Source organism: Anolis carolinensis, chromosome 1 (genome assembly GCF_035594765.1).
Source record: "Anolis carolinensis isolate JA03-04 chromosome 1, rAnoCar3.1.pri, whole genome shotgun sequence".
Classification (NCBI taxonomy): Eukaryota; Metazoa; Chordata; class Lepidosauria; order Squamata; family Dactyloidae; genus Anolis; species Anolis carolinensis.
The window spans coordinates 252,227,644-252,252,924 of record NC_085841.1 but is presented as its reverse complement, the minus strand read 5'-3'; the positions used below and the strand labels follow the sequence as shown (position 1 = coordinate 252,252,924).

At 38.9% G+C, this 25,281-nt stretch overlaps 1 protein-coding gene across 3 annotated transcripts in view; it reads left to right on the top strand.

Annotated features, from left to right (window-relative positions):
- The window catches only part of snx4 (sorting nexin 4), a 58,364-nt gene that overhangs the window by 12,174 nt on the left and 20,909 nt on the right, over nt 1–25,281 (top strand). For 2 of the 3 annotated variants that reach the window (XM_062974021.1, XM_062973958.1), the window contains exons 2-6: nt 6,677–6,795; nt 16,766–16,904; nt 17,743–17,892; nt 19,382–19,429; nt 20,384–20,439. In XM_062974021.1, the coding sequence (XP_062830091.1) occupies nt 6,677–6,795; nt 16,766–16,904; nt 17,743–17,892; nt 19,382–19,429; nt 20,384–20,439 (512 nt within the window). Of the gene's footprint in view, nt 1–38; nt 332–6,676; nt 6,796–16,765; nt 16,905–17,742; nt 17,893–19,381; nt 19,430–20,383; nt 20,440–25,281 lie in introns of those variants that run through there. The other variant, XM_003214881.4, reaches the window with a different exon arrangement.

The following is a 25,281-nucleotide window of genomic DNA, read 5'->3' as shown; positions in this document are numbered from 1 at the left end:
GAAGGAAGGAAGCCACGCCCCCTCCCTTCCGCCCGGCTCGCTCTGCGCCTGCGCGGACGGCGGCCTAGCGTTCCTCGGAGGCGGCGCCTCCTCCTACCCGTCGCCTGCCTCAATGGAGGAGCCCCATCCCGGGGCCCAGAGCCCGGGCAGCGGCAGCAACAGCAGCGGCGCCGAAGGGAGCAGCAGCGGGGAGAGCGGGAGCAGTAGCAGCGGCGGCGAGGCCGAGGCGCCTTCCAGCCCGGGGCCCGGAGAGAGGCAGGCCGCCGACGGCCACGAAGGGAGGCCCAGCAAGGCGGCCAGGAGCGCCGGGGGACTGGCAGCAGCCTACGCGGTGAGGCACCAGGAGGAGGCTTCGGCCTACGGAGCGGGGCGAGGAGAACTGAGGCTGCTTCTGCTCCTACTCCAGGCTGAGTGTCCCTCAACTGGGCTGCTTCTACGCCAGGCATGGGCAAACTTAGGCCCCCCGGGTGTTTTGGACTCCAACTCCCACAATTCCTAACAGCCGATAGGAGGGCCTAGGTTTGCTCATGCCCGGTGTACAAGGTCCCAAGCATTTCATATATTTAGCCTTTAGTTGGATAAGATGAGAGGGGTCACTAATGGGGTGGGAGGGCAGGGCCAAAATATCCCCAGTGGTAACAGATCTCGCCTGATCTTGAGAGATAACCAGGGTCAGCTGTGGCAAGTATTTGGATGGGAGACTGCTAACAAATACCAAGTGCTGCTGTTGGCTCTATTTCAGAGGCGGTGTCTTGAGTGTCCCTTGCCTAAGGAAACCCTATAAATCAGGCATGGGCAAGCCTCCGGTGGCGCAGTGGGTTATACCCTTGTGCTAGCAGGAGTAATGACTTGAATGTTGGGTTGCTGACCTGAAGGTTGCTGGTTCGAATCTAACCCGAGGAGAACGTGGATGAGCTCGCTCTGTCAGCTCCAGCTCCCCATGCGGGGACATGAGAGAAGCCTCCCACAAGGATGGTAAAAACATCAAAACACATGGGCGTCCCCTGGGCAATGTCCTTGCAGACGGCCAATTCTATCACACCACAAATGACTTGCAGTTTCTCAAATTGCTCCTGACATTAAAAAAAGAGGCAGGGACAAACTTTGGTTCTCCAGGTGTTTTGGACTTTAACTCCCACAATTTCTAACAGCCAGTAGGCTGTTAGGAATTGTGGGAGTTAATAATAATAAAAATAAAACTTTATTTAATAAAACTTTATTTTAATTCTTGTTTTAATGTTATGTTTTAATTGGTTGCATTTAATGTTTTTTTTTATTTCTTCATATATGTATACGTGCAGCATTGAATTATTGTCTTTGTAAGGCTGCCTTGAGTTTCCTTTGGGGTTGAGAAAGGCAGGTTACAGGTATGGTAAATAAATAAATACATGCATTATTTATACCCAGCCACCATCTCCCAGAGGGACTCGGGGCGGCTCACAAAGCACTCAAGGTGCAACATACAAAATACAAAAAGTGCAGAAACAAAAACATAAAGCCAACATAAACATCACAACTTTACAACTCCCCCTAATTAAAACAGTGAACTACAGTGATTGCTGCAAGTAAAAACAACAGTAATCAGTCTCAGCCTTGTAAAGTGTTTGATAAAGAATCTGAAGGTCCTCGTATATATTCGTAAATATGGTCAAAGCCACATCTTCAATTATGTGTGGAAGGCTTGGAGGGTGAGGCTAGCCTGATTTCCCTCAGGAGAGCATTCCAAAGCCAGGAGGCCACCACCGAGAAGTCCCTCTCTCTCATCTCCACCAGCCGCACTTGAGACGGAGGTGGGACCAGGAAGAGGACCTCCCTGGCAGATCTTAAAGCCTGTGCCAGTTAATAGAAAATGATGTGGTCTCAAAGATAGGTTGGACCCAAAGAGTATAGGGCTTCATAGGTAATAACTTACACTTTGAATTGGGTCCGGAAACTAATCGGAGTCCAAAACACCCGGAAGGCTGAAATTTTCCTATGCCTGCTATAAATACATGGAGTGCTCATAAGTCAGCAGGTGCCTTGAAGGTACATACACATATAGAGAAGCATTGGGAGTCGTGGGAATGGAGGAAGGGGCGGGTTGGAGGGGAGAGATAGGCGCATCACCTGGGAGGGCCCTGCATGGTTACCTGTTTCTTTGGGTGCATCTACACTGAGGAATTAATGCAGTTTGATAACGCTTTAACTGCCTTGGCTCAATATTATGTAATTCTAGCAGTTGTTGTTTTGCAAGATTTTAGTCTTCTCTCCCAAGGAGTGCTGGTGCCTCCCCAAAGGACATCTCTCACAATTCTACAACATTGAGCCACGGCATTTAAAAGTAGAGTCAAACTGCATTATTTCAACAGTGTAGATCCAGCCTTTTTGAGAGTTGGGCATAACTGGGAATTATGTCAGGTACAGTTTGGCTTATGATAGAGAGAAAAGCTGCGTCAGCTGAGATCCCTTCTCTTCTTTGTCCATCTCTCTTTCCCTTGATACGAAAACAACAACAATGGGCTATCTAGCCGCCCTTGTGCTGCAGCCATGAGGCGCCTGTAGTGATGACACTAGTGTTTTAATATTTAACACCAGCTTTCAGGAAACTTGGCTTACTCTGCTTCTAAGCTTCTAGTCCCCACTGGGCTGTGAAATTCATTGGACAAGCTTGTGCCAATCACACACTGCCTGATGTACTTCCCAAGATTGTTTTGGCACTTAATTGGGGAAGGGAGAACCACATGTAGTACCCTAAACTCTTCAGAGGAAGCAAGTGGGGATATAAATGTAATAAATAAACAAATACTATTGGCCCTCCATTCCCTGGGGTTAGGGGCACAGGACTCCTGTGAAAGTGAAAAGCAGCAAAGGAAATTGCTATTTCTCTTTCCTCTAGGAATTTCTGGAACTTGCAGCATGACCCTGTGGTCATTGTCCACTGAAAACTGACTTCAGAATTGCATTGGAGGTCACTGCGATTCCTAGAGATGTGTTCTGTCTAGGAATATCTAGGTCCTTCTGGTGGAAGCTGGCCATATAGTTGCTCTGGAGGACCTAGAGAGATGCCCAAAGAGAACGTGTTAAATTATATTTATGAATAATCAAATCTATAAAAGTCAAATCAAATCTACAACAGTCAATGCTGGAAGATGACTGTATAATGGATGTCAATGTTGTTGCATCAAAGTGTGAGTTGAAAGTGCTAGTCATGTTTCTTAAGATATTCAGGTGCATTCATAATTAAACGTTTTTTGCCATTTTATATAGGGTATATCATTTTACTGTGCCACTGTATTTAACAAGACTTGCACATCCACAGGTTTTGATATTCATGGGTTGCCCTGGAACCAAACTCTAGCAAATACTAAGGGCCTGCTATACTTTATTTTCATTTAGATTATCTTAGCCCCTATCCCTCTCTTTTTCATTTCTTTCTTTCTTTGTGTGTATGTGAGATTCTTGTTTTTGGGATCTGTTTTTGGATTTGGAATCCTAACCAAGGTGAAATATATATAATTTCTCACAGTCATCAGTATTTTGTTAAGTTTTTTTTTAAAAAGCTCCAAAATAAATACATTCATATTTGCTACAATAGACTGACATGGGTTGGAAGTGACATGATTAACAAAAGGAGAATGGGCTTGCTAGATAACATTAAAATGGAAAGTGATGAAGACTGCAAGTTAGAGCAGAAGAGAGAAATCATTTGAAGTTTAGGACAAAGACCTGCTACTGCAGGCAACTCCTTAGTGTAGCCTTACTCAAATAAACTCCATAATAATACCTTAAGGGGGAATTTTTTTGCCTTGGTGCTTAGTAGTCTCAGCTGCCTCAACAGGACCGAGTGTAAGAAGCTGGAACAGATGTGGTGCTCGATTGCTTTGCTTGTCCACTGTTAATATGGAATCACTATTAATATTTATCTTAAAAAGCATTTCTGCAAAATATAGCATTAGAACTATGAAGAGATAAAGACATTTTTTAAAAAAAAGACATTGCCAGAGATCTTACATATGGAACAAAGTTCATTTAAATATCATAAAAACAAATGTTACTTTTGGAGATGTTGTAGAGTAGTGAATGAGATCACCCTATTGTTATTTCTGTATTACTGTATGAGAAGTTGAAGCTTGTTTTCTAGGATCTTTGTTTTGATTTGTATGACAAATGAGGAATTATCAACTATCTTTAGCATTCTTCTCTTCCATTGTTTCTTTTGGTTGCACCCAGAGCAGGCTCTAGGTATTTTTCAAGTGTAGGCGAACAGAATTTTGCCCCCCTCCCCAACCCCATCACTGAAAAATAAAAGTGTTGGATAAGTGAGGCAGGCTGCAGGAGACAAGAGTTGCCTTGATGACGCCCCCAGCAAGATGGCGCCACAGGCAACTGCCTAGTTGGCCTGGTGGTTGAACCGCCTCTGGTTGCACCTAACAGTGCTAGAATGTGCTTCTATTTGTAGCTCAGTCAAGGAGATGGGTTACTTTCTTCTGGTTGTGCTAGGCCACAAACTCAGCAACATAGTTCTGAAATTACCACCGCTGTAGTCATTCATCACAAAAGGGATAAGTACACTTCCCTTTTTTATCACTTCCCTCCAGTTAATAGGAATGAGCTGGGGATTTGTGTAAAGTTGAAAGCAATATTAAAGAGTAAGAATGTGAAAATAATCCAGGGTAGTGGATTCTTCAAAGATCCCTTCATCCAATTTTAAAGTGTTTGTGAGTACTAGCAGACTAATTTCCTCCCAGATAAAGTTCTTGTTCTGTTGTGCTACAGCAAAATCAGTGAAGACTCTTGTGTCCATCTTATTACACCATAAGCTTTGTGGATGCTGTTGGCTTCATCACAAGCATTAAGTGTTACCATTGTAGGGAGATTAAATTCAACAAGTAGAGACAGTGTTGAGTAATCATCTTACTGTTAGACTAAATCTTTTTAAGCTATTAAAAAGAGCATAAGACAGTTAGTGGTGACTTCATTCTCTAGCAGACTTCTGATTGTTTCATGTAATTGTTGGATTAGAGTGGAGAATCTGGCAACAAATACCATCACTTGGTAGTTTAGGCAACACTTAGCACAATGTAAGCTGTAGTTCAACAACACCTGATCTCGTCTTACATCATGGGACTCTGGTAGATTCTTCAGTGAACGGTAGTTTCATTTACAGTAGAGTCTCACTTATCCAACACTCGCTTATCCAACATTCTGGATTATCCAACGCATTTTTGTAGTCAATGTTTTCAATACATCGTGATATTTTGGTGCTAAATTCGTAAATACAGTAATTACTACATAACATTACTGCGTATTGAACTACTTTTTCTGTCAAATTTGTTGTCTAACATGATGTTTTGGTGCTTAATTTGTAAAATCATAACCTAATTTGATATTTAATAGGCTTTTTCTTAATCCCTCCTTATTATCCAACATATTCGCTTATCCAACATTCTGCCGGCCCGTTTATGTTGGATAAGTGAGACTCTACTGTATTAGGCATCTAATTAAGAAGGTTTACAAGATATGTGGTGGATGTTCAATCATCTGAGATGTTTTTTTTCTAGGCTATTTGGGTCTTTTATGTTGAGTTACCTAGATGCTGGTTCAGAGAATTGAAAGCATCTGTATCTAAGACTTCTAAGACTAGATCTACACTGCCAAATAATGCAGTTTGATATCCATTATATGTGTCTACGCTGGCCATATAGTTCAAACTTCATTATTTGGCAAGGTAGATACAACCTACGATATAGTTGGATTGGAGAGATAGGATGTGTTCCCATGTTCCTCATTCTGCAAAAGGTCGAGCATTATAATGGACAGTTGTAACTCTGATGTTGTTGGACTGCTGTTCCAAGCATCCCTTACTATTGACTAGGGCTGATGGTAATTTTAGAGAACCAGAATTCAGTATAGCCTTAGTTACTCACCTCTGTTCTGCATGGGCATGGAATGGATCATTGTGAAGACAATATGAACTTATGAGTTCATTTACCTCCTGTCCACAAAACTTGTGAATGTCATCTGGAGTTGGGGCTAGGAACATTTTACTGTTTGCCTGAGTTGCCAAATGTCATCTCAGAACTGATTTTGAAAACTCGGTGTTTGAAACGGGATTATATCAATCTATTTGCTGAGGTTATCTTGTCAGAATTGTTTCAGCTGTCACAAAAACATGCAGATTATATGTTGAAACCTGAAGCAGTTGTTAATTTAGCAAAATGTGTTGTAAGTGACTAACAAGACACAAAAACCCTGTGAAGCAGAAAGGAAAACAGAATGCTTGATATTTCATTCTCCTTTCTATAGGTCCTCTTTTGATCCAGATAAGGACTACCAGCTGGTGCAATATGGTCAGTCTAGCTGTTTTAGTTCCACAAACCTCAATTTTCTTGTCTACCTTTGTTACTCAATTGGTTTAATTTAAAGGACAATATGATAGCATGGTAGGATTTTTTCTCCCCTGCGATGGTTAAAAGAGGTGAATAGGACCCTCCTTTTTCTAATTTTGAAAAGGCTGAATATCACAATATACGTATGTATTGTCAAATGAGGCACTCTGACAACAAGAAATTAAATGTGGCTTTCTCTTGTTAAGAGCCAGGCTTTGCTCCTAGCAGAAAATAAAGCACACACTACTTTCTTGTGCAAAGCAAATGATACAGTACTTACAAATGTATTTTTTTTCTTGGTGAAAAAGATGATGGAAGATTGTTTATTGAAGAAAATAGAAATCAGTGTTGCAGAAGCCGAGAAACGGACAGGACGGAATGCCATGAACATGCAGGAAACGTACACTGCTTATTTGGTGGAAACAAGGTGGGTAAAAAACATGATTTAAAATTAAGTATTGAATTAGCACTGTAGTTAAATGGTCAATTGCACTGTAATATTTTATGGCTCAATATGGCCATTATAATTTTGTTATTTAAGCTGAGATGCCCACAGGCTTTTGTAGCAGTCTGCGAACAAAACAGGATGTCTTTAATTAACTATAATTTCCCATTTCATCCCATTAGAAAACTGATTACCAGTTTTGAAACAAACCAGGATTTCAAGCCACAATTTTAATTTGTCTCAGTAACTTAGACAAAATGAGAATCTGGTTTATTTAGATGTCATCCGATTTAATCAGACTTGGTGCCAGGTAAAGGGGTTGTATGCCTAGGAAAAAGATTTGTGTGCTTCTCTGTTGAATAACATTAAATACATTGGTCATAGTACATATTATTGTAGTTTAATTATAGATTCACTGCGGTTCTCAGAATGTCTTTGTTTAGAGTTTTGATATCATTTGAATCAGTTTAATCTTTTTTTGGAAAGGATGTTGCTCCACCATCATGACTTGGAAATGAAACAATCAGTAGTCTTAGGGTGCAAGCAGTCTGCTGACTCTTTCATTTTGGTAACAGAGAAACATAGTGCTAGAATAAATATTGGCTAACTATTGTTCCTTGTAATGTTTACCTAATAGTTTTGGTTTACTGTGAACAAATCAACACTACATCCGTTGTTATTTGGAAATAATATACAATTACTTCATTTTTCCTCTTAAACATTATTTTTCATATTTTATGCTTTATTAATATCCTCATTTACTCAAATCTAATGTGCCATTGAAACTAATGTGCACCTCAATTTTCAAAACTCTGAAACCAAAAAAAGTATTTGCTGCCTAATTTGATCTGCTGCAGCAAAAAGTGTGCTTGTTGTAATTTTGTCAAAAAGGTGTACATTGCTGTTGCTGCCTACTTAGAATTCCTTTGTTATAAACAATTGTGTTAGAACACTAAAGTTTCCAATGATAGAAAAAAAAGCCCTTGGGTGCATCTATGTTGTAGAATCAATTGACTTCAATTGCCTTGGTTCAATGATATGGAATCCTGGGGGTTGTGGTTTGACAAGGTCTTGAGCCTTCTCTGCCAAAGAATGCTGATACCCCACCAAACTACAAATCTCAGGACTGCATAGCATTGAGCCATGGCCATTTAATTAGACATGACTTTCCTCAAAGAGGAGCTCCTGAAACACCTTCCCCTTTTGATTTGGGTTCAACACTAAGATTTCAATATTAAACAAATCTAATGCACAGCCCGATTTTGGCAAGGTCATTTAGCCAAAATAGGTGAGCATTAATTCAAGTCAATATGTTATTTGAATTTCTAAATTCCTTTTTGTGAAGTAGTAAGTATTTTTATTTTTTAAAATGGTTCTGACACAGAGATAGGGATTAGTTTGGTCCCACCTGGAGTCGCCACCTTTATGCAATCAACATGGGAGCCCCCATTCATGAAAACCTGTTCTCAGCGGTGGGGGAAGCCTGAAGATTTAAGATACAGAAATGCAGAACATCTTTAGGAAAAATCTTGTTAAGAGGATGCCTCTTTCTAAATCAACCTTAATGAACTAAATACTGAATGCCTGTTAGGACAGAAAGATGACAGAAAGATGTAATGGAAGTGGGGTAGAGAAAAACAATATCTGGAAACAAAGACAAATAGATGCAGAAAAGAATGCAGTGGAACCCTGACTTTATTTGGATAGATGACTTTGTAGTTCATGCAGAAACATTTCCATGTTTTAGAGAGAGGCATCCGCTTAAGAAGATTTTTGTGCGCCAGCTGCGCCCGTACCTTGGGTAGTCTGACTTGGCTACGGTGGTCCATGCTCTGGTTACATCCCACTTGGATTATTGCAACATGCTCTATGTGGGGCTGCCTTTGAAGACGGCCCGGAAGCTTCAATTAGTACAACGGGCAGCACCCAGGCTTATAACCGGAGGGGCGTACAGGGAGCATATCACTCCTCTATTGCGTCAGCTCCACTGGCTGCCAATATGCTATCGAGCTCAATTCAAAGTGCTGGTCTTGGCCTACAAAGCCCTAAACGGTTCTGGTTCAACTTACCTGTCCGAATGTATCTCCTCCTATGAGAACTTTAAGATCATCTGGGGAGGCCCTGCTCTCGATCCCACCTGCCTCGCAATTGCAGCTGGTGGGATGAGAGACAGGGCCTTCTCAGTGGTGGCTCCTTGGCTGTGGAATTCCCTCCCGGCAGGCTCCATCCCTTTTGGGTTTCAGAAAGAAATTGAAGAGCTGGCTATGCGCGCAAGCATTTAAAGAATAAGCTCTGTTGGTTTTGACTCGGTCTGGATCAAGGTTTATGTACAAGGTTTTGCGGATGAATGATTTAAGCACTTTGTATTGTTTTAAATTTGTATATTGCATAGTGTTATACGTTTAACTGTTTTTAACTGCTTTATGTTTTATTCTATTGTATTTTTATTTATTGGCATTAAATTTTGCCAAATTTGTAAGCCGCCTTGAGTCCCCTCGGGTGAGAAAGGCGGGATAGAAATGATGGAAATAAATAAATAAAATAAAGGTATCCAGAATGGATAGTGAAAATTAGTATAACGACCCCAAAGCCAAGAAATCCCTTTCTCTATTTCTTTCTTTTTTGGTTTGAAACATTTTGAAAGAAAGCTTACTGGTAGTGCAGATTCAGAACAAATGCCATTCATTATTCTGTTAGAAAATAGAAAATGCTGTAATTAGGAGAGGGAGAAATGTGTTGATAACTGATACTAAAACTCAAGTGATTGGTTTTGCACTAAAAAGTGAATAGCTCTCTGAGACAAATGTAGCACTTGCGGATTTTTTAAAAAAAACCAAACCTTCCCTTGTGTGCTTCCAGAACAGAACAAGTTAGCTCCTGAAGTGATCCATTGCTTTATGGAATTTTTTGTATGATAGAAGAAATATGTATATAGTCTTCTAAAAATATCTTAAAAGGGGGAGTGGGCAGTATATAGTGTCCACTTAGTTTCAGTTTCAGGAGAAAATGGACTGTGGGTTAAGTAGTTGCAGGAAAGCCCTCAAATATTGGTTTAATTTAAAGGTTTTTGAAGGTTTTATTCTAATTTTTAATAACTTTTATGGGAAATTTCAGGAGATTCGAGGGTGATATAATAATTATAATAATTTCAGGAATAGCATTGATCGGCCTCATCGTTCCCACCCTTGCTGTCCCTAGTGTTAATTGAGGCAGAGATTTTCACTATTGCCCTTAGGACTGCAGTGTTAGATTCCACTGTGGGCATTGAGACTGTGGATTCACTATTCAGTACTCTTTACATTTTATTTCTATTTGATCTCAGTAGCCACATTCTTTCCCCACTTCCACTGACCTCATGGATATAATCTGCCATTAGAGGGCAAGATTTCTTGAATTTAATGAAGTGGATTCCAATTCATAAAAACTTGATAGTTTTTCAAGGTGCCACAAAACATTTTCTTTTTGCTGGGACAAACATTGTAAATTTTCAAAAAAATACTCACATGTTTTCTATGGTCTGTAAAATCAGAAGTATCAATCAGTGAAATGGTTTCCAATCTTTGATCTTTCAGATGTCTGGGACTTCCAGAGGTCCTGACACTGCAAAGCTGGCTGGGGCCTCTGAAAGGGGAAATCTAAAACACTTGGAGGGCCAAAGGGGAACCATTGGAATAGTCTCAATTACAGACTATACAGAAGTGAGCCACATTATGTCCAGTTTGTGTGCACAGTATAGTTAGTGGAAACAGTTTGCTTCCACTTCCCTTCATAACAGTTTGCTGGTTGTAAGAAATCTGTGTTTCACCTGGTGTGAGAATAACCTCATTTATTATTCTTATAGAATTAAATGAAAAATAGTGCTTCTGTTATAGGAGACTATATGCCTTGATTAGTAATGATGATTGCAAGAGACACTGTTGTCAATAAAAAAGATGAATTTGATTCTGATGGCCTCCAAACTGTTCTCCCCATAGACCTTCCTTTTGCCAAAGGGAACTAGTATATTTTTTCACTGGTGAACAGTAAGGAAATGAAACAAGTTGTAATTGTTCTACAGGGTGTAGTATACATCTTGTTTTTCAGTACTGCTGCTGTTAATTATTTGTAAATCACCTTGGGGGTGCATGCCATTGTAGAGAACCAGGAATTAAATGCAAGCAGTATGCTAGAAAATGTGTTCAAGACTGTCTTGAATTGTTTAAAGACCGGGAAGTGTCGAATGGTATGAGGATTACAGATTGATGTGCTGCAAACCTATAAGCAGAGATCTCATTCTTTTCTCCCTTTTTGCTTTAGTTTATAGATATAGCTTGCTTGTCAATATAAAGTTTCTCCTCGTTTGTTAAAAAAGGCAGACTTTTTCCCACTGAACTGTTTTTCAAATGTGTTGTTACATATTTTTCCTGATTCAGGCAGAGAACTAGATACTCCTTATCATGTATTCTGTTTTGTCGGCTTCTTTGTATCTCCAGTGATGCAAGAAAAAGGAAAAACTACAAATAGGCTCAAAGCAAGGTGCACCCCAGCATCCTTTTGTAAATTTTAAATTCAAATTTTAATACTTGCATGGCCTCAAAAGCATGATTTTGAAATAAAGGAAAACCCTATCCACTAATATGTATGTATATCACTAAAGTCTAGCCAAACAAGAAAAAAATTAAATTTCTGTTGGGATACTGAGCCCCAATAATGATCCATAAACATCTTCTCTGGACTTGAAAGAACTCAGGATGTTTTTTGGCCAGATGGATGGTTGAGAGTGTGAGAGAGTAACTGATATTTGCAAAGTGAACCAGTATATTCTATTAGAAAGTTGAAGGAAAAAAGTTTTGAGAAGCTGGTCCTGACTCTATTCCTCCTATTTATTCAGGGGGTAATTTAAGTATTGGGGAGAAGAACTTATTACTTGAAATTTTCAGTTTTTTTGATTGAAAACCCGCTGAGGTTTGGGTTTTTTTGTGGGGTTGTTTTAGAAAAAAGAAAAAGGAATTTACACTGAATTCCAACTTTCCTAATGATATTTAGACATCCTACTATATGTAAGAATTTCTCTAGTATAAACATTATTCATAAAAATATTCAGCTTAATCAAATCTATGAATTGTTGAAAACTACATTTTCTTCTGTATCTTGTTTTTTAATATATGTATACTTTATTTTCTTCTTTGTCTATTTTTCCTCTTTTAATGTAGTGGAATTTTTAAAATAATGATAAAACCCAAAGAAATGGGTTTGAGTGAATATTGGTTTAGCTGATACCCAGAAACAAGTGTGGATTTGCAGCTTCTGTCAAAGACAGAACGCTCCAAGTAGAATACAACACAGTTTATTGAGGTTACAGAACTAAAAATTGCCCGTAGGAAACAAAAGACGAGGCAAACACTTGTCTTCAGTGTGAAAAGTAACAAAAATAACTTCGTTTGAGTCTAGATAGTTCAAAAGAATAAACCGGATTAAACAGAAGTTTAATCCGGATTAAAACAAAGGTGCTTACTTCAGCCTGGCAATTAAACAAACAAAAACTGGTTAACAAAGGGTCAAAATGAACACAAAACCCCGCAGCAGATTCCCCTCTGCTACTCAAGAGCTACGGAAGTAACTCGGGCTGTTGCTCCTCCGTGCAACGGGCGAAAACCAGGTCCAGGCACTTCAATCAGGATAACGACGGTCAGCGAGGTCCCAATCCGGTCCGAGGTCGAAAAGCCAAATGCAGACGTCTAGGCTCCACAAGTTCCACCGATAGCCACAGAAGGGTTAGTCCAGAGTCGTAGTCAGTCAGTCAGTCCAGCGTCAATCCAGAGTTGGCAATAATGTCCGTCAAAAAGACGACGGAGGTCCAAGCTATTAAGATTAAACACAAGTTGCACAGGAAAAGCCCACACAGTTCCTCCCGCCGTCTATGCCCAGTGTCCTTGGTAACTTACGTATACAGCAAACGAATCACACCCGTCTTCAGGAAGTCCCCAACAAGAGCCCAAGCGTTCGTCCAGATTACCTTGCCAAACGCAATTAGCCATTGGTTCTAAACCCCATTTTATGCCAGTTCATAACTCCTCATCGCTGTCAGCTGCTAACCTAATTCCAGGTGCCTCCTCATCCTCATCCTCATCAGAACTAACACACCTTTGACTACGCCCCACAGCATCCCCAGCTGTGGATCCCGTTCCATCCCTCCAACCCGTCCACGGGTCCAATCCTGCAACCCGCCAGTCGCCTCCCATGCTATCATTACCAGGAACACCCAAATCCTCCCTCACACGAGTCCATTCCATGTCATCCTCCTCTGAGCTAACCATCTCTTCCTCCATTCCCTCGGTAAAACCCTCAAAGGAGTCTTCGTCAGTTGGTTCTGCAAATAAGTCCCGGAGCCGCTTCCTTTCACGCTCCTCAAAAGAGTCTGACTCTCGAGGAGTCTTACGACCTCGTCTCCTAGTATCGGAGCCAGAAGGCTCAACCATAACAGCTTCAGTATTTTTAGTACAAAATCCAGAATTATGTTCAAGTGAGGCAGTAGCATCACCTCTCCATTGTCTAAAAAAATTAAAACAGTAGAAGTATTTAATTCATGCAGTCAATAGTTTTTTATTTTTACTAGAAAATACATTTGAGGTACTTCCTTTCTTTTCTAATGTTTAGATTCTTTCAGTTTAATAGCTTATTTCAGATCATTAGTTTAAATAACATTAAGAATTGGTGAGTCTTTCCTACCCAGTATTTTAGTTTGGCATTCTTCATTAAGATAAATAAATGTGGCTTTTAGAGCAGTATCTAAATTACTTACCATAATATTAATCAAAAGGTGAGAGTTCAAGATTTTAACCCCTTTCTTCAGTTTTTGCTCCATCATTTTGGTTTAGTCCATGAATAAGGGACATTGTTATAGCAATATGAAGAGGGGAAGCATGTGGTTTTCTTGTCAGAATTTAACAGGAATCATAGTGTTTCTCAGAGCAATTACAAATTGAGAAGTTAGACTAAATGTCAACAAGTGATTATCGTAGTAATTGAGATAGAAGAAGCCATGCTTGTGTTTGGAGATGAAGTTATTAGTGTGGCTGAAACAAAATCAAATGTTGATGAGGTTATTCAGCATAATGAGAACCTTTTATGGGTTTAACTTTTTTTGTAGAGCAAAGTTCCTGGGGAGAAGCATTCAGAGATATTTTATGGCCACAAAATATAGCCAGATGGAAAAATGTTTTACAGGATTCTAAATGCCTCTTACTTTGCCTACCTTGTCTTATTTCCTTACAATGAAGAATTCCAGCGTTCCATTTTAATCTGTCTCTTAACGTAAACACTTAAGAATGACTGAAAGTCACCCAAAAGAATTTGAACTGTGTTTCTGTAGTATATTTACTGAAATGACAGTCTAGCCAAGCAGTATAGGCAAAATGTATTCAATTGCAGCACTTGTAGACTACTCCTTCACAGATGTTCTCTGGGTGTTTTAATGGGTAATACCATCCTAGTATCAATTTAAACCTCTTTAAAAATTAGAGTAACATTAAAGGTGCCATATCGTGCAGTTCTGTAAAGCTTAGCTCCTAAAACAATTTGGCCGGTTTCTGGAATTATGCAAAGAAGAAAAAAAGAATTCCACAGATATGGGACTGCATGTGGAAAAAGTGTTTTCTCTTGTGCATCAATGGGCCCTTCCACCTAACTCTATATCCCAGAATATTAAGGCAGAAAATCCCACAATATCAGCTTTGAACTGAGTCATCTGAGTCCACGCTCAGGGCTGTGTGGAAAGGCCCTAAAATCGACAACAGCTATTCTGCAAGTTTAGATATAATCTCAGATGTTCATTGAACTAATCAAGACACAAGCCTTTTAAGACTTTAAAGGTTAATACCAACAACTTGAATCAAGTATGTGCATGTCACTTAAAGTTTGGGGTATTGGGTATATCTATTTTATGGTATGTGTATGTGTGAACTTTTACAAATGTGGGGTACGATGTTCTTCCTGGTGAGAGACTGCCAAATAACAGACAAGGAAACGCACCACCTCTTTCTTTTTAGAAAGACAAGCAGAGAGAATACCAGCTTCAGCTGGACGTTTGGTTTAGGAGGATTCAAGTTTTGTTGTCAAGCAGTATTTGAAAAAATGTCCCACTCTGCTTCTTTATTGTTCAAGAAAAAGAGTCACAAGAGTAGCAGTGAACAGATTATGTCGCACAACAATTAAACAGTTTTCTGGTGTGGATCCTCGTGCTTCTGCTCAACTTTTGAGCTGGGTGGGGGTGCCACACAGTTGTCAAACCTTCTCTGCAGCTTCTTAGTTTGGAAAGATGGACAGATCTGTACTTGCCAAGCATAAATCTATATAGAAGTAACTGCACATAGAAAGCAAGCTGGTGTATTTTTATGAACATTTATGCAACAGAATTAACCTGAGAACATTGTTTGCTCAGTCCTAATCTGGACCTGCTGGACATGGTAATATTTTTGCACTGTGGTGCTAAATTAAAGGGAAGCTTCTGCACTGCCGGAAGACTATTGTGATGACAAAGATGCAGGGTAGCTATTTTGACCAATCAATAAAATCAAAGTCAATATTAGGTCAACCAAAAAGGCAGAAAAAAACTCACTTTAACCAAAGTTTTACATGTTTAACAAATCAACAGTCTTGTCATATCTATTCAGGAAAAGTACTATGTATGAATAACCAAGAAGACAAAAATAACCTGATGGAGAACTGTGAAGTTTCCTGAGAAGCATATGCCATTTGCTTTTCATTGCTGTCAAGTTGAATTTAACTTATAGTTACCCTATGAATGAGAGACCTTGAAGTCACCCTCTTAACAAAAGCCCTACTAAGGTCTTGCAGACAGGGGCGGCTGAAGCTATATGCCGGGTAGGCAACTGCGGGTAACACAAAATCCGCTAGGGGTGCCGTTGAGGCGCTGGGGTCTGGAGCGCCCAGGGAGGGTTTGGGGGCGCCTCCCCACATCCCAGTTCAATGCCAAGACCTGACTAGGACTCCTAGTCCCTCCTCGGACTCACTCGGCTGCGGTGGTGGTTTCATCTTTACATAGAGTTGAACCTCGGCTGCTCCGGAGAAGCGTCGTCTCCTTCAGTCCCAAGCGAGATGCAGCGCTCCAAGGCAAGGCATCGGTGCAACGGGAGCCTCGCCTTCTTCTACCTTGGAGCTCCGGACTGTGCTGCCTCTCTTTGCCTGGCTCGCACTCTCTCTCCTTCTCTCCATCCACGTGCCACACATCATTTATGTGAGAGGAGCCCCGGCGGCCTCTCAGGCAGCGGCTGGAATGTGAGACGGCAATCGTGATGCCATTGGAGCCTGATGCAGCTGACCATCGCCCCCTTTCCCACCCCGCCACTATCTGGGTTGGAAAGAGAAAGAGAGGGCGTGTGATTGTGTGCTCGCACGTGTGTGACTCCCCGCAAATGAAGCAGGGAAGGAGGGAGGGAAGTGTGCTTGTGTGTCTTGCGTCTGTGCAGCCAGCGTGCGCATTTGGACGCAGAAGCAGCCCCGGCAAGCACCCAGCCACGCTGAAGGAAGGAAGCAGTGGAAGCCTTTGGCCAGAGCAGGCTTCCCAGGAAGAGACAGAAAGACCTCTCACTTCCGAATAACCTACACCTGGCAACTTTCCCTGCATCTATTCCTTGGATTCGGCGTGCTCCATCTTCCCAGATCTAACGTGTGTGTCTTTTTTCCTGCTTTCAAAGTGCCTTGTAAGAAGCCTTCCTCTCAGTTGATTTTAAAACAGGCTAGTCTTAATGAAGATCAAGTTAAGACTTTTATCTGAAACCAAGGAGGACTACTGTTATCAAATAAGTTAGATGGTTTGACAGTTTTTTATCTTGTTTTCTTTGGTGACTTTCAAGTAAAAAATGAAGCAGGTTATAGAACATTTAAAGCTTTGTTTAATGCGAAGGCTAAGTTAGGCACTGTTGTACTTAGCATTATTTCTCATATATTTCAGGGCTGTGGATTCACAGGGTGAAGGACAGTGTTCCCCCCCAGACTCTCTTTGGAGGCGATATAGTGAATTTGAGTTGCTGAGAAATTTTTTGCTTGTGAACTACCCACATCTTATTGTGCCACCTTTGCCAGAAAAAAGGGTAAGGAAAGTTTTGAACTGAAGTTCATTTTGTTCATTTCCTCAGCAAAGTGTTATGTATCTATCTATATCCTTTCTTTCACCCAACACATAGTGTCTCAGGGCACAGGTTAAAACCAAATACAGTAGAGTCTCACTTATCCAATATAAACGGGCTGGCAGAACGTTGGATAAGCGGATATGTTGAATAATAAGGAGGGATTAAGGAAAAGCCTATTAAACATCAAATTAGGTTATGATGTTACAAATTAAGCACCAAAACATCATGTTATACAACAAATTTGACAGAAAAAGTAGTCCAATATGAAATAATGCTATGTAGTAATTACTGTATTTATGAATTTAGCACCAAAATCTCATGATTTATTTAACTACAAAAATGCATTGGATAATCCAGAACGTTGGATAAGCGGGTGAGACTCTACTGTATGTAATCTGAGCATTTATCTAACAATTCACTCTTATCATATCTGTCAGTATCACCTAAGCATAGAGTTCAAGTAATTTTTTTGCATTTTATAATTATGTTTTCATTGCCATTTTCCAGCTTATCGGGCTTTAAGAAAAGGTTTGCTCATATGTAGGCAGTGCCTGGTGACATGTAAGAGTAGGGGCACTCGAAACTGAGCTTGAGCAGCAGTTTCAGAGATTGAAATGCAAAACTTCAACCATCTTTGCCCCAAGTCAAATTATATTAAAAATACATTAACTGACACAATTAGCATAATTTATAGTAATAGAGAATTTCTTTCACTTGGTGGAGAATGTGACCTTTTTACATCACCTTAATATGAAATAGAGACATAACCGTACTGTTAACATTTTCCTTTGTTTTGCAGGCAGAATTTGTTTGGCATAAGTTATCAGCTGATAACATGGATCCAGATTTTGTGGAAAGGAGAAGAATTGGCTTGGAAAATTTTCTCCTACGTGTAGCATCACATCCTGTTCTTTGCCGGGAGAAGATTTTTAATGCATTTCTAACCCAGGTATCTTAATACACTCTAGAGTAAAATAAAAACAAATCTGAAAACACTTCATTTTAACCCCAATTCTGTGAATATATAATTATAAGTATATAATAATTATAGAGTGATAACCCAGTGGTAGAACATTTGCTGTGCTTGCAGAAGATCACAAGTTAACTCCTGACTTCTTAAGATAAGGGAGAAAATCCTTCCTAAAAACTCTCAAGAATTATTGCTAGTCAGTGTTGACATGAGCTGGATGGATGAATAATAATAATGATGATGATAATAATAATAATAATTTATTTCTTACCTGCCTCTCCTCGTGGCTTGAGACTGGTTACATAATAATTAAAACACATAAATATTGTAAAAATACCAGAAATGTATTTCTGCAAAAATGTATTTCTATAAAATATACATATTAAAACATATTTATATAAAATACATACTAAAATACACAATATACAGATTAAACAAAGGACACATGTTTAAAATTCATGTTTAAAAACGTGCCGGATGATCTGACCTGCTATACAGCAGCATTATATGTTACTGTTTGCTCTATCTTAAAAGGTTGGGCAGCTAGGAATGCTGTACCTGTCTCTTGAGTATGTAAAAACGATGACGTGAAAATAAAAGCATTGCAGGAAGATGTAATGAAGAAAATGCACTGTACATCTTTAAACAAGCAAACAGAACTGAAGGTTTCCTTAGGGTAACAATAATCAGAAGCCCGTTGAAATATTACCTGGGGAAAGAGCATCTCTTTGCCAGTTTGGTTATCTTTCTGATTGCTGATCTTTCCTACCACTTGGGTAAAAGATGGAACATGAAAGATTATATGTGGTTAAATCCAGATTATTGGATTTAACCACAGAGCTAGGAAATTGCTCCTCTGCTTTTGCCTATGACTAGTCACCTCAAGGATTCTTTTTCTGTAAGAAGATAGCCACCAGGCTTCCGAACAAGTACAGTAGTGGCACTTTCACACTATAGTTGTTGATTCTATTTCAGCTATGTCTTCCCATCCTATGGAATCCTGGGATTTGTAGTTTAGAGAGGGTCACTTGAATTCCCAGTGAGTCCCAGAAATCCATAGGATGAAGCCAAAGCAGTTAAAGTGGAATCAGTGTTAAATTGTCTAATGTGAGAGGCCCCTCATTATTGCTTTTTATACCATTAATGAAATAAATGATACACGTCTTACCTCTTATACTGGGAAGCTAAAGATCCAATAGCCTGTTAATTTGTAGTGAGTAAAAGTAGTGTCTTGGTGACTAGGCTGAAAGGTTCTTGTAAACGGGAGCAGTTTCTTCAGTTCTTTCCTTTCCTTTCCCGTTCAGATTACTGATACAGTACTCTGTACAGTACTTGCAGATACTTACAACTTTGAGCCCATAAATGAACTTTTCTTGGCATGAATCTTGTCAGGGTTAAATCTTTAACATTACATAGATAATGTTCACATTCGTAAGATAATATAACAAAGTACAGTTTCACTTTCTAGGAAGCTGGATGGAAGGAGATGGTGAATGAAACAGGATTTCAGATGAAGGTAATTATATACTTTTAAAATGCAATAACTCTCAGTCAAAGTCATAAGTATAACTTGATGGAGGATTAAATATATCCAGAATTGCTTTGGCGACCAGATATCATAATATAATGTTATAAATATCTTTTTTTACCTTTGCAATGTCATCCACCTAATAGTGGGGAAATATATTGTTCATTTCCATAGAGCCAGGCATTATTTTGCTTAAAATGAATAGCATTGCAGTAAGGGTACCTTGTCATCATCACAATTACACATACATTTTTCTTGAAAATATAAATGTCATTTTCAGAAAAAAAAATAGAAGTGGGGATTTGTGTAGTCTCATGGATTCTTTGTAAAGCTTGAATATCTTAAAAAGTGAAACTCTTTGAGAGATTCCATGTTGTAGGTCAAAATAGATAATTCACATTTCTGTTGTGCAGTATGAATGTATAATCATTATTAAATTCCTTTTTCATGAAACAATTTTATTCCTACATGAAATCACATTTAGTACAGTAGAGTCTCACTTATCCAACATAAACGGGCTGGCAGAACGTTGGATAAGCGAATATGTTGGATAATAAGGAGAAATTAAGAAAAAGCCTATAAAGCATCAAAATAGGTTATGATTTTACAAATTAAGCACCAAAACATTATGTTATACAACATATTTGACAGAAAAAGTAGTTCATTACACATTAATGCTCTGTAGTAATTACTGTATTTACAAATTTAGCACAAAAATATCATGATATATTGAAAACATTGACTACAAGAATGCGTTGGATAATCCAGAACGTTGGATAAGTGAGACTCTACTGTATTACGATTCTTTGCCATATGAAGTGTCTAATGTGTGTGCATGTGCTTCAATATGGGTCTTATTTGATCATTTTAAAATTATGATAGTTGTCAGTTATTTATCTACTTGTAATTTAATTCTACGTATATATTTTGTTCCTCTGCCAGGCAGATTCTAGGTTAAAAGCTCTTAATGCAACCTTCAGAGTAAAAAATCCAGACAAGTAAGTGTACCCTTTTTATTTACCAAATATTAGAATGAAATTGAAGTTTTATTTCTTGGTGCATATTTTGAATGCTTAAGAATCCCAGATGCAAACTGATTATAAAAACATGGGAGTAAAAAACCTTCCTTTGGTGGAGATGTACACAGGTTAAACTTCTTCCCCTTTTACTGTATACTGTGGTCCACTTAAATATACTAGATTTTGTTCTTAATGGCAGATAACGGCTGCATTGCAACATAGTAACTTATGTATCTCATCCTCAGTGCCCAGTTTGTAATATAGGATCATTGTCACCTGTGACCCATAGGGATTGTGAAAACTAACAATATAAAATTTTCAGCACTTTACTTCCAGCCCTGGCCCTATAATCTGTGATTTGCACAAACTCTTGTCCTGCCCTCTCGAATTGGAACATGCCCACTTTTTCCGAATACTGCTTGTGATACTGGTTGATGTGTTTTTATGATGATTTTACTTTTTTATTTTAAATTGTTTAATTACATTGTTTATTTATGTGTTTTTAATTGTGGTTTACCTTGTAAACCTTGTTTATACTGTGCTTGGTCCCCATGTAAGTCGGGGAGATGGTGGCGGGTTATAAGAATAAAGTTGTTGTTGTTGTTGTTTGGAACATTAACAGTAGTTTAAACTCCTTTAATAGGGCTTAGCAAGGCAAGTGTGACCTAAGAATACTTTGGCATATTCAGCTGTATTAGAGACAGAACCTACTTTTGAGTAGACGTATATGCTATGTACATTTTTCATAACCTTTATATTTTAATGGCTCTCTCTGGAAATTTTCAAGGATGGGTATAAAAACTCTCCACCAATCTTTGAGAACCAAAGTGAATGGAAATATGCCAACATCTGAATATGCCAAAGTTCTATCTCTGCTGCAAAATTTGATGATTGGTTGTGACTGAGGAAGTTGATTTGAGAATTGTTTAGAAACTGATAGCTTTGTCATCTTTTTTCAACAATTGGAAGAGTGAATAATGAAAAAATTGAGTGTGTCTCTTTTTTAAAAACACACACAACCTTGGAAAAAACTAGCAACTGTAATTGTATTGCTAACCACAGTATAAAAAAATTCCAACCTTTAAATTGATTTTCTAATTAGTGTTAAGCTTTTCCCACCCTAGATAATAGTTTTATTTTAGAGAGATAATAAAAAGTGTTGTATTTCATAGGTGAAAAATAAACATTTAGGTGATACTGCGACTAAATTTTAAAACAAAATTGTCGAAACAAAGCTTTTCCTCGTGTCTTGAAATTTTGAAGGCAATATTAAAAACATGACAACAGTTTACTTGATATACTGCAATGAGTGCTTCTGCTTGTGTTGGCTGAAACATATGCTTGATAAAGGAAGCTCTCTAATACCATTTCATTCGCTGAGCCACTTTTACCAATGTTTTTTAATACCCTTTAAGGCCTCTTTGTTCCCACTGTTATAAGAAAGGGAAATTGAATCGTAGTTTGTCTTTCCCCTTATTGCAAATACTGGCAATAGCCCAAAGTCAGCAAACACCATCTGAAGGCAGAATTTGTGTTATTTTTCTCATATATAAACTTGTATAGGGTTATTTCCAACGAGAATTGTTTGTTTAGTGAGAAGAGCAGGGGTGCTGGTTAGAAAAACTTTTCAATAAGTTCATCACAAACTTACAGATCCCCCCCCCCCCCCCCCATGTGCCTGAAAATCTAGTTCAGTGAGCTTCCAGTGTGGTCACTTTGAACAAGGGGGGCAGGGAGACATATATTGGATAACACTTGTGAAGTTATTTGAATGGCTCTGCTTTACCCTTCTGTAGGTTGAGAGAGAGAGAAATAAAAAGATAGTCAGCTAATTCATGAGGAGGAGAGCAGAATAGCTAAGATGGAACAGAGACCTCTTCTGTGCCTGGATAATAGTGAAGGTGATAGAGCCACTGTTGTCCAAAACAAGACCACACATGGAATTGGTGGACAATTGGACAAAAGCTCATGAGTATCTGTGTATAGGTGGGAATGAACATGCATTTTATATTTAAACTCCTCCCCAAACGTGCTTTTCTAGCTTACTACTTATGTTTGCTTTTATCTTCTTTTCTTGAAAGTATTTATGGAAAACATTTATGAGCCTATGCTAATTGCTTTTCAGAGGGCTATCTTATTATTAATTTCCACTTTGTTTCCTTGTGTTGCTATGATCACTGAGCCTCTCTTTGGGTGTGTATAGTTTGGGTACTTGCAAATGAGAATTTCAATCTACTACTTGTTTACTTAACCTTTCATCATATGAGGGATTTGGAAAGTGACCAAATGTGTCCAGAAAGTAGTGAGTGTTTCTCTTGAGAGGGAAAAAACCCAGCTCGTTTGAAAGTGGAACCTATTTGCAGTTCCTTTTTAAAAGAGCTGCATTTGGATCTAAGGAAGTAATAATTTTACTAATCAAAATGCCTGAGAAGACGGTGGTTGTTAAACGTTGAAGAGAATGGATTAGTTTGTTCTGAATTAATTTCAGGCTGATTTGAGATTGGATAATGTGATCACTGTTGTTGGATTAGAAAATTCGTAGAACTATTGAAACTGCTAGTAATTTCCTTAGTAGATGACATAGGCTAATAGAAAGATGGAGTGGGATATCATTCACCCTTTTTGAACTGATAACCTTTTAGGTCGTTGAAGACCCTGTGATTTAGTGGCTCCATGTCTACTTAAGGGATCATCTCTAGAAGGTGGTATTGGGAGATTTCTGATTGACCCTTTTGTATTTTGGATGTGAGGTTCCATTTTGGGCATCTGTGTGGAGTGCTGAGGGAAGTCATTGATATATTTAATGTTTCCCAAATCAAAAAGAAAGAGTCCAGGTGTGTAGCCCAAGCTTGCAAGTATAGTAAACAGTACCAAAGGAGTGGAGAAGGGCAAACATTGTCCCTTTCTTTAGGAAAAAGACTAACACATTAGAAGATAAAAACAGAATTCAAAAGGAGATTTTTAAACAAGAAATTTGGGCAAAAATTAATAAAATTCTACATTTAGGCCAGAAAATTCAAATACACAAATGTAGAGGCATTCCATGGCTCAGCAATACTCTGTGTAAGAAGGACCTTGAGTTTATTATTGATCATTAATTGAACACGAGACAGTAGTGTATGCTGCAGCAAAGAGGATTAATGCTGTTTTTAGCCTTCATGAATAGAAGCATAGTTTCTAAGTGAAGGCAAGTAATAGCCCCATTATATATTATGCGCTGGTTAGGCATCATCTGGAATACTGCATTCAGGATGTAGACAAGTTGGAGCAGGTTAACAGAAAGATATCAAGGATGGAGAACGAAACATAGGAGGAGAGATTGAAGGAACTGGGCATGTTGAGCTTGGTGAAGAGAAAACTGAGGGATGTTCACACTTTTTAAATATCTAAATGGCCATCACAGAGAAAAGGGGGCAAACCAATTCTCTGCTTCCCTAGAGATCTAAGGTTTGAAGTTTCAGGAGCGTTCAAATTCATTTTAATATTAAGAGGAACCTCTTGACTATAAGAATAGTTTGACAATGGAATCAATTCCCCATGCAGTCTTTTTTGCAGACATCTTCACAAATAGGCTGGACAGCTATATCCAGTACTGGGGATGCTTGAGGTAGAGATCTTGCATTGAACAGGTGGCTGAACTCAATGGCTCATGAAGCCTCTTCCAGTTCTATAATTCAGTGACTGTGATTTGGAGTTTTTAAAGTGAAAGTGGAGTTTGATCTATTTTGTAAATAATTGTGCTAGCGCTAAAATAATGATGGGAAACAGATGGTCCTCCAAATGTTATTGGATTCCATCAGCCACAGTCAGTCATGGTCAGTCAGCAAGGCTGGTGTTGCTGGAATCAAAAATATATGGAAGACCCCAGTTTCATCACTTCAGTCATAAAACAACAGCTTTATAATCTTGAGATGCTAGTAGATACAGTTTCATCCTTGGGATCCATTTTTCAATCACGCCACAGAACACCTTCCAGTTACTTGTTTGCTGTGCTGGCAATGGCTCCTTTTGAATGGAGAACCCGGCCATGCCATGAATAAGTTCATAATTTGCCAATGTCTTATGTGTAGGACTACTTTTTGAGACTGTTATTTGTTCAAAATATAGTCGTGAGGCACCACTAGCTAGGAAAATGTCTTGTTAGTGTTTAACATAACTGCCTGGTTCAAGGGCTGGTGCTAGGTTTTTACAGTTCTTACATATTTAGGAACCTGATACTTTTTGCCTCATTGATCTACCTGTATACTTAGGTCAGATTTCTGGAGACTTTTTTCCTAGTGAAATAAGGTTGATCCTGATAGAGAATAAGGCCCATTAATTTTGTTACATTGTAATCTCTATGAATTACACATATGCAAAGAAGAGCAGAGAAATTCACACAGCAAAGTAAATCAGCTGAGGTATATTTTAGGAATTAATTTTATTAAATAAAACAGTAAAATCCAATGACATTACTGAGAACCCCATGAAAATGTGATACAAATTGTTTCCGGGAGAGACTTCGGGGTTAATACATGTGCACTCATCCTTTCTTCCTGTATAAGATACGATCTGTGCCCGGCCACGCGTTGCTGTGGCGAAGTATGATGGTATGGGAAATAAAGTATTGAGGAATTATCTGATTAGAACTGGATTATATGAGGCCCGGCCCCTTCTTCACAACTGTATAAAACACACACTGAAGTGGATTATATGGCAGTATGGAGTGAAGATAATCCAGTTCAAAGCAGATAATATAAGATTATAAATGGGTTGTATAGCTGTGTGAAAGGGCCTTGACTCTACATTGCCATATAATCCAGTTAAAATCTGAAAATCTGT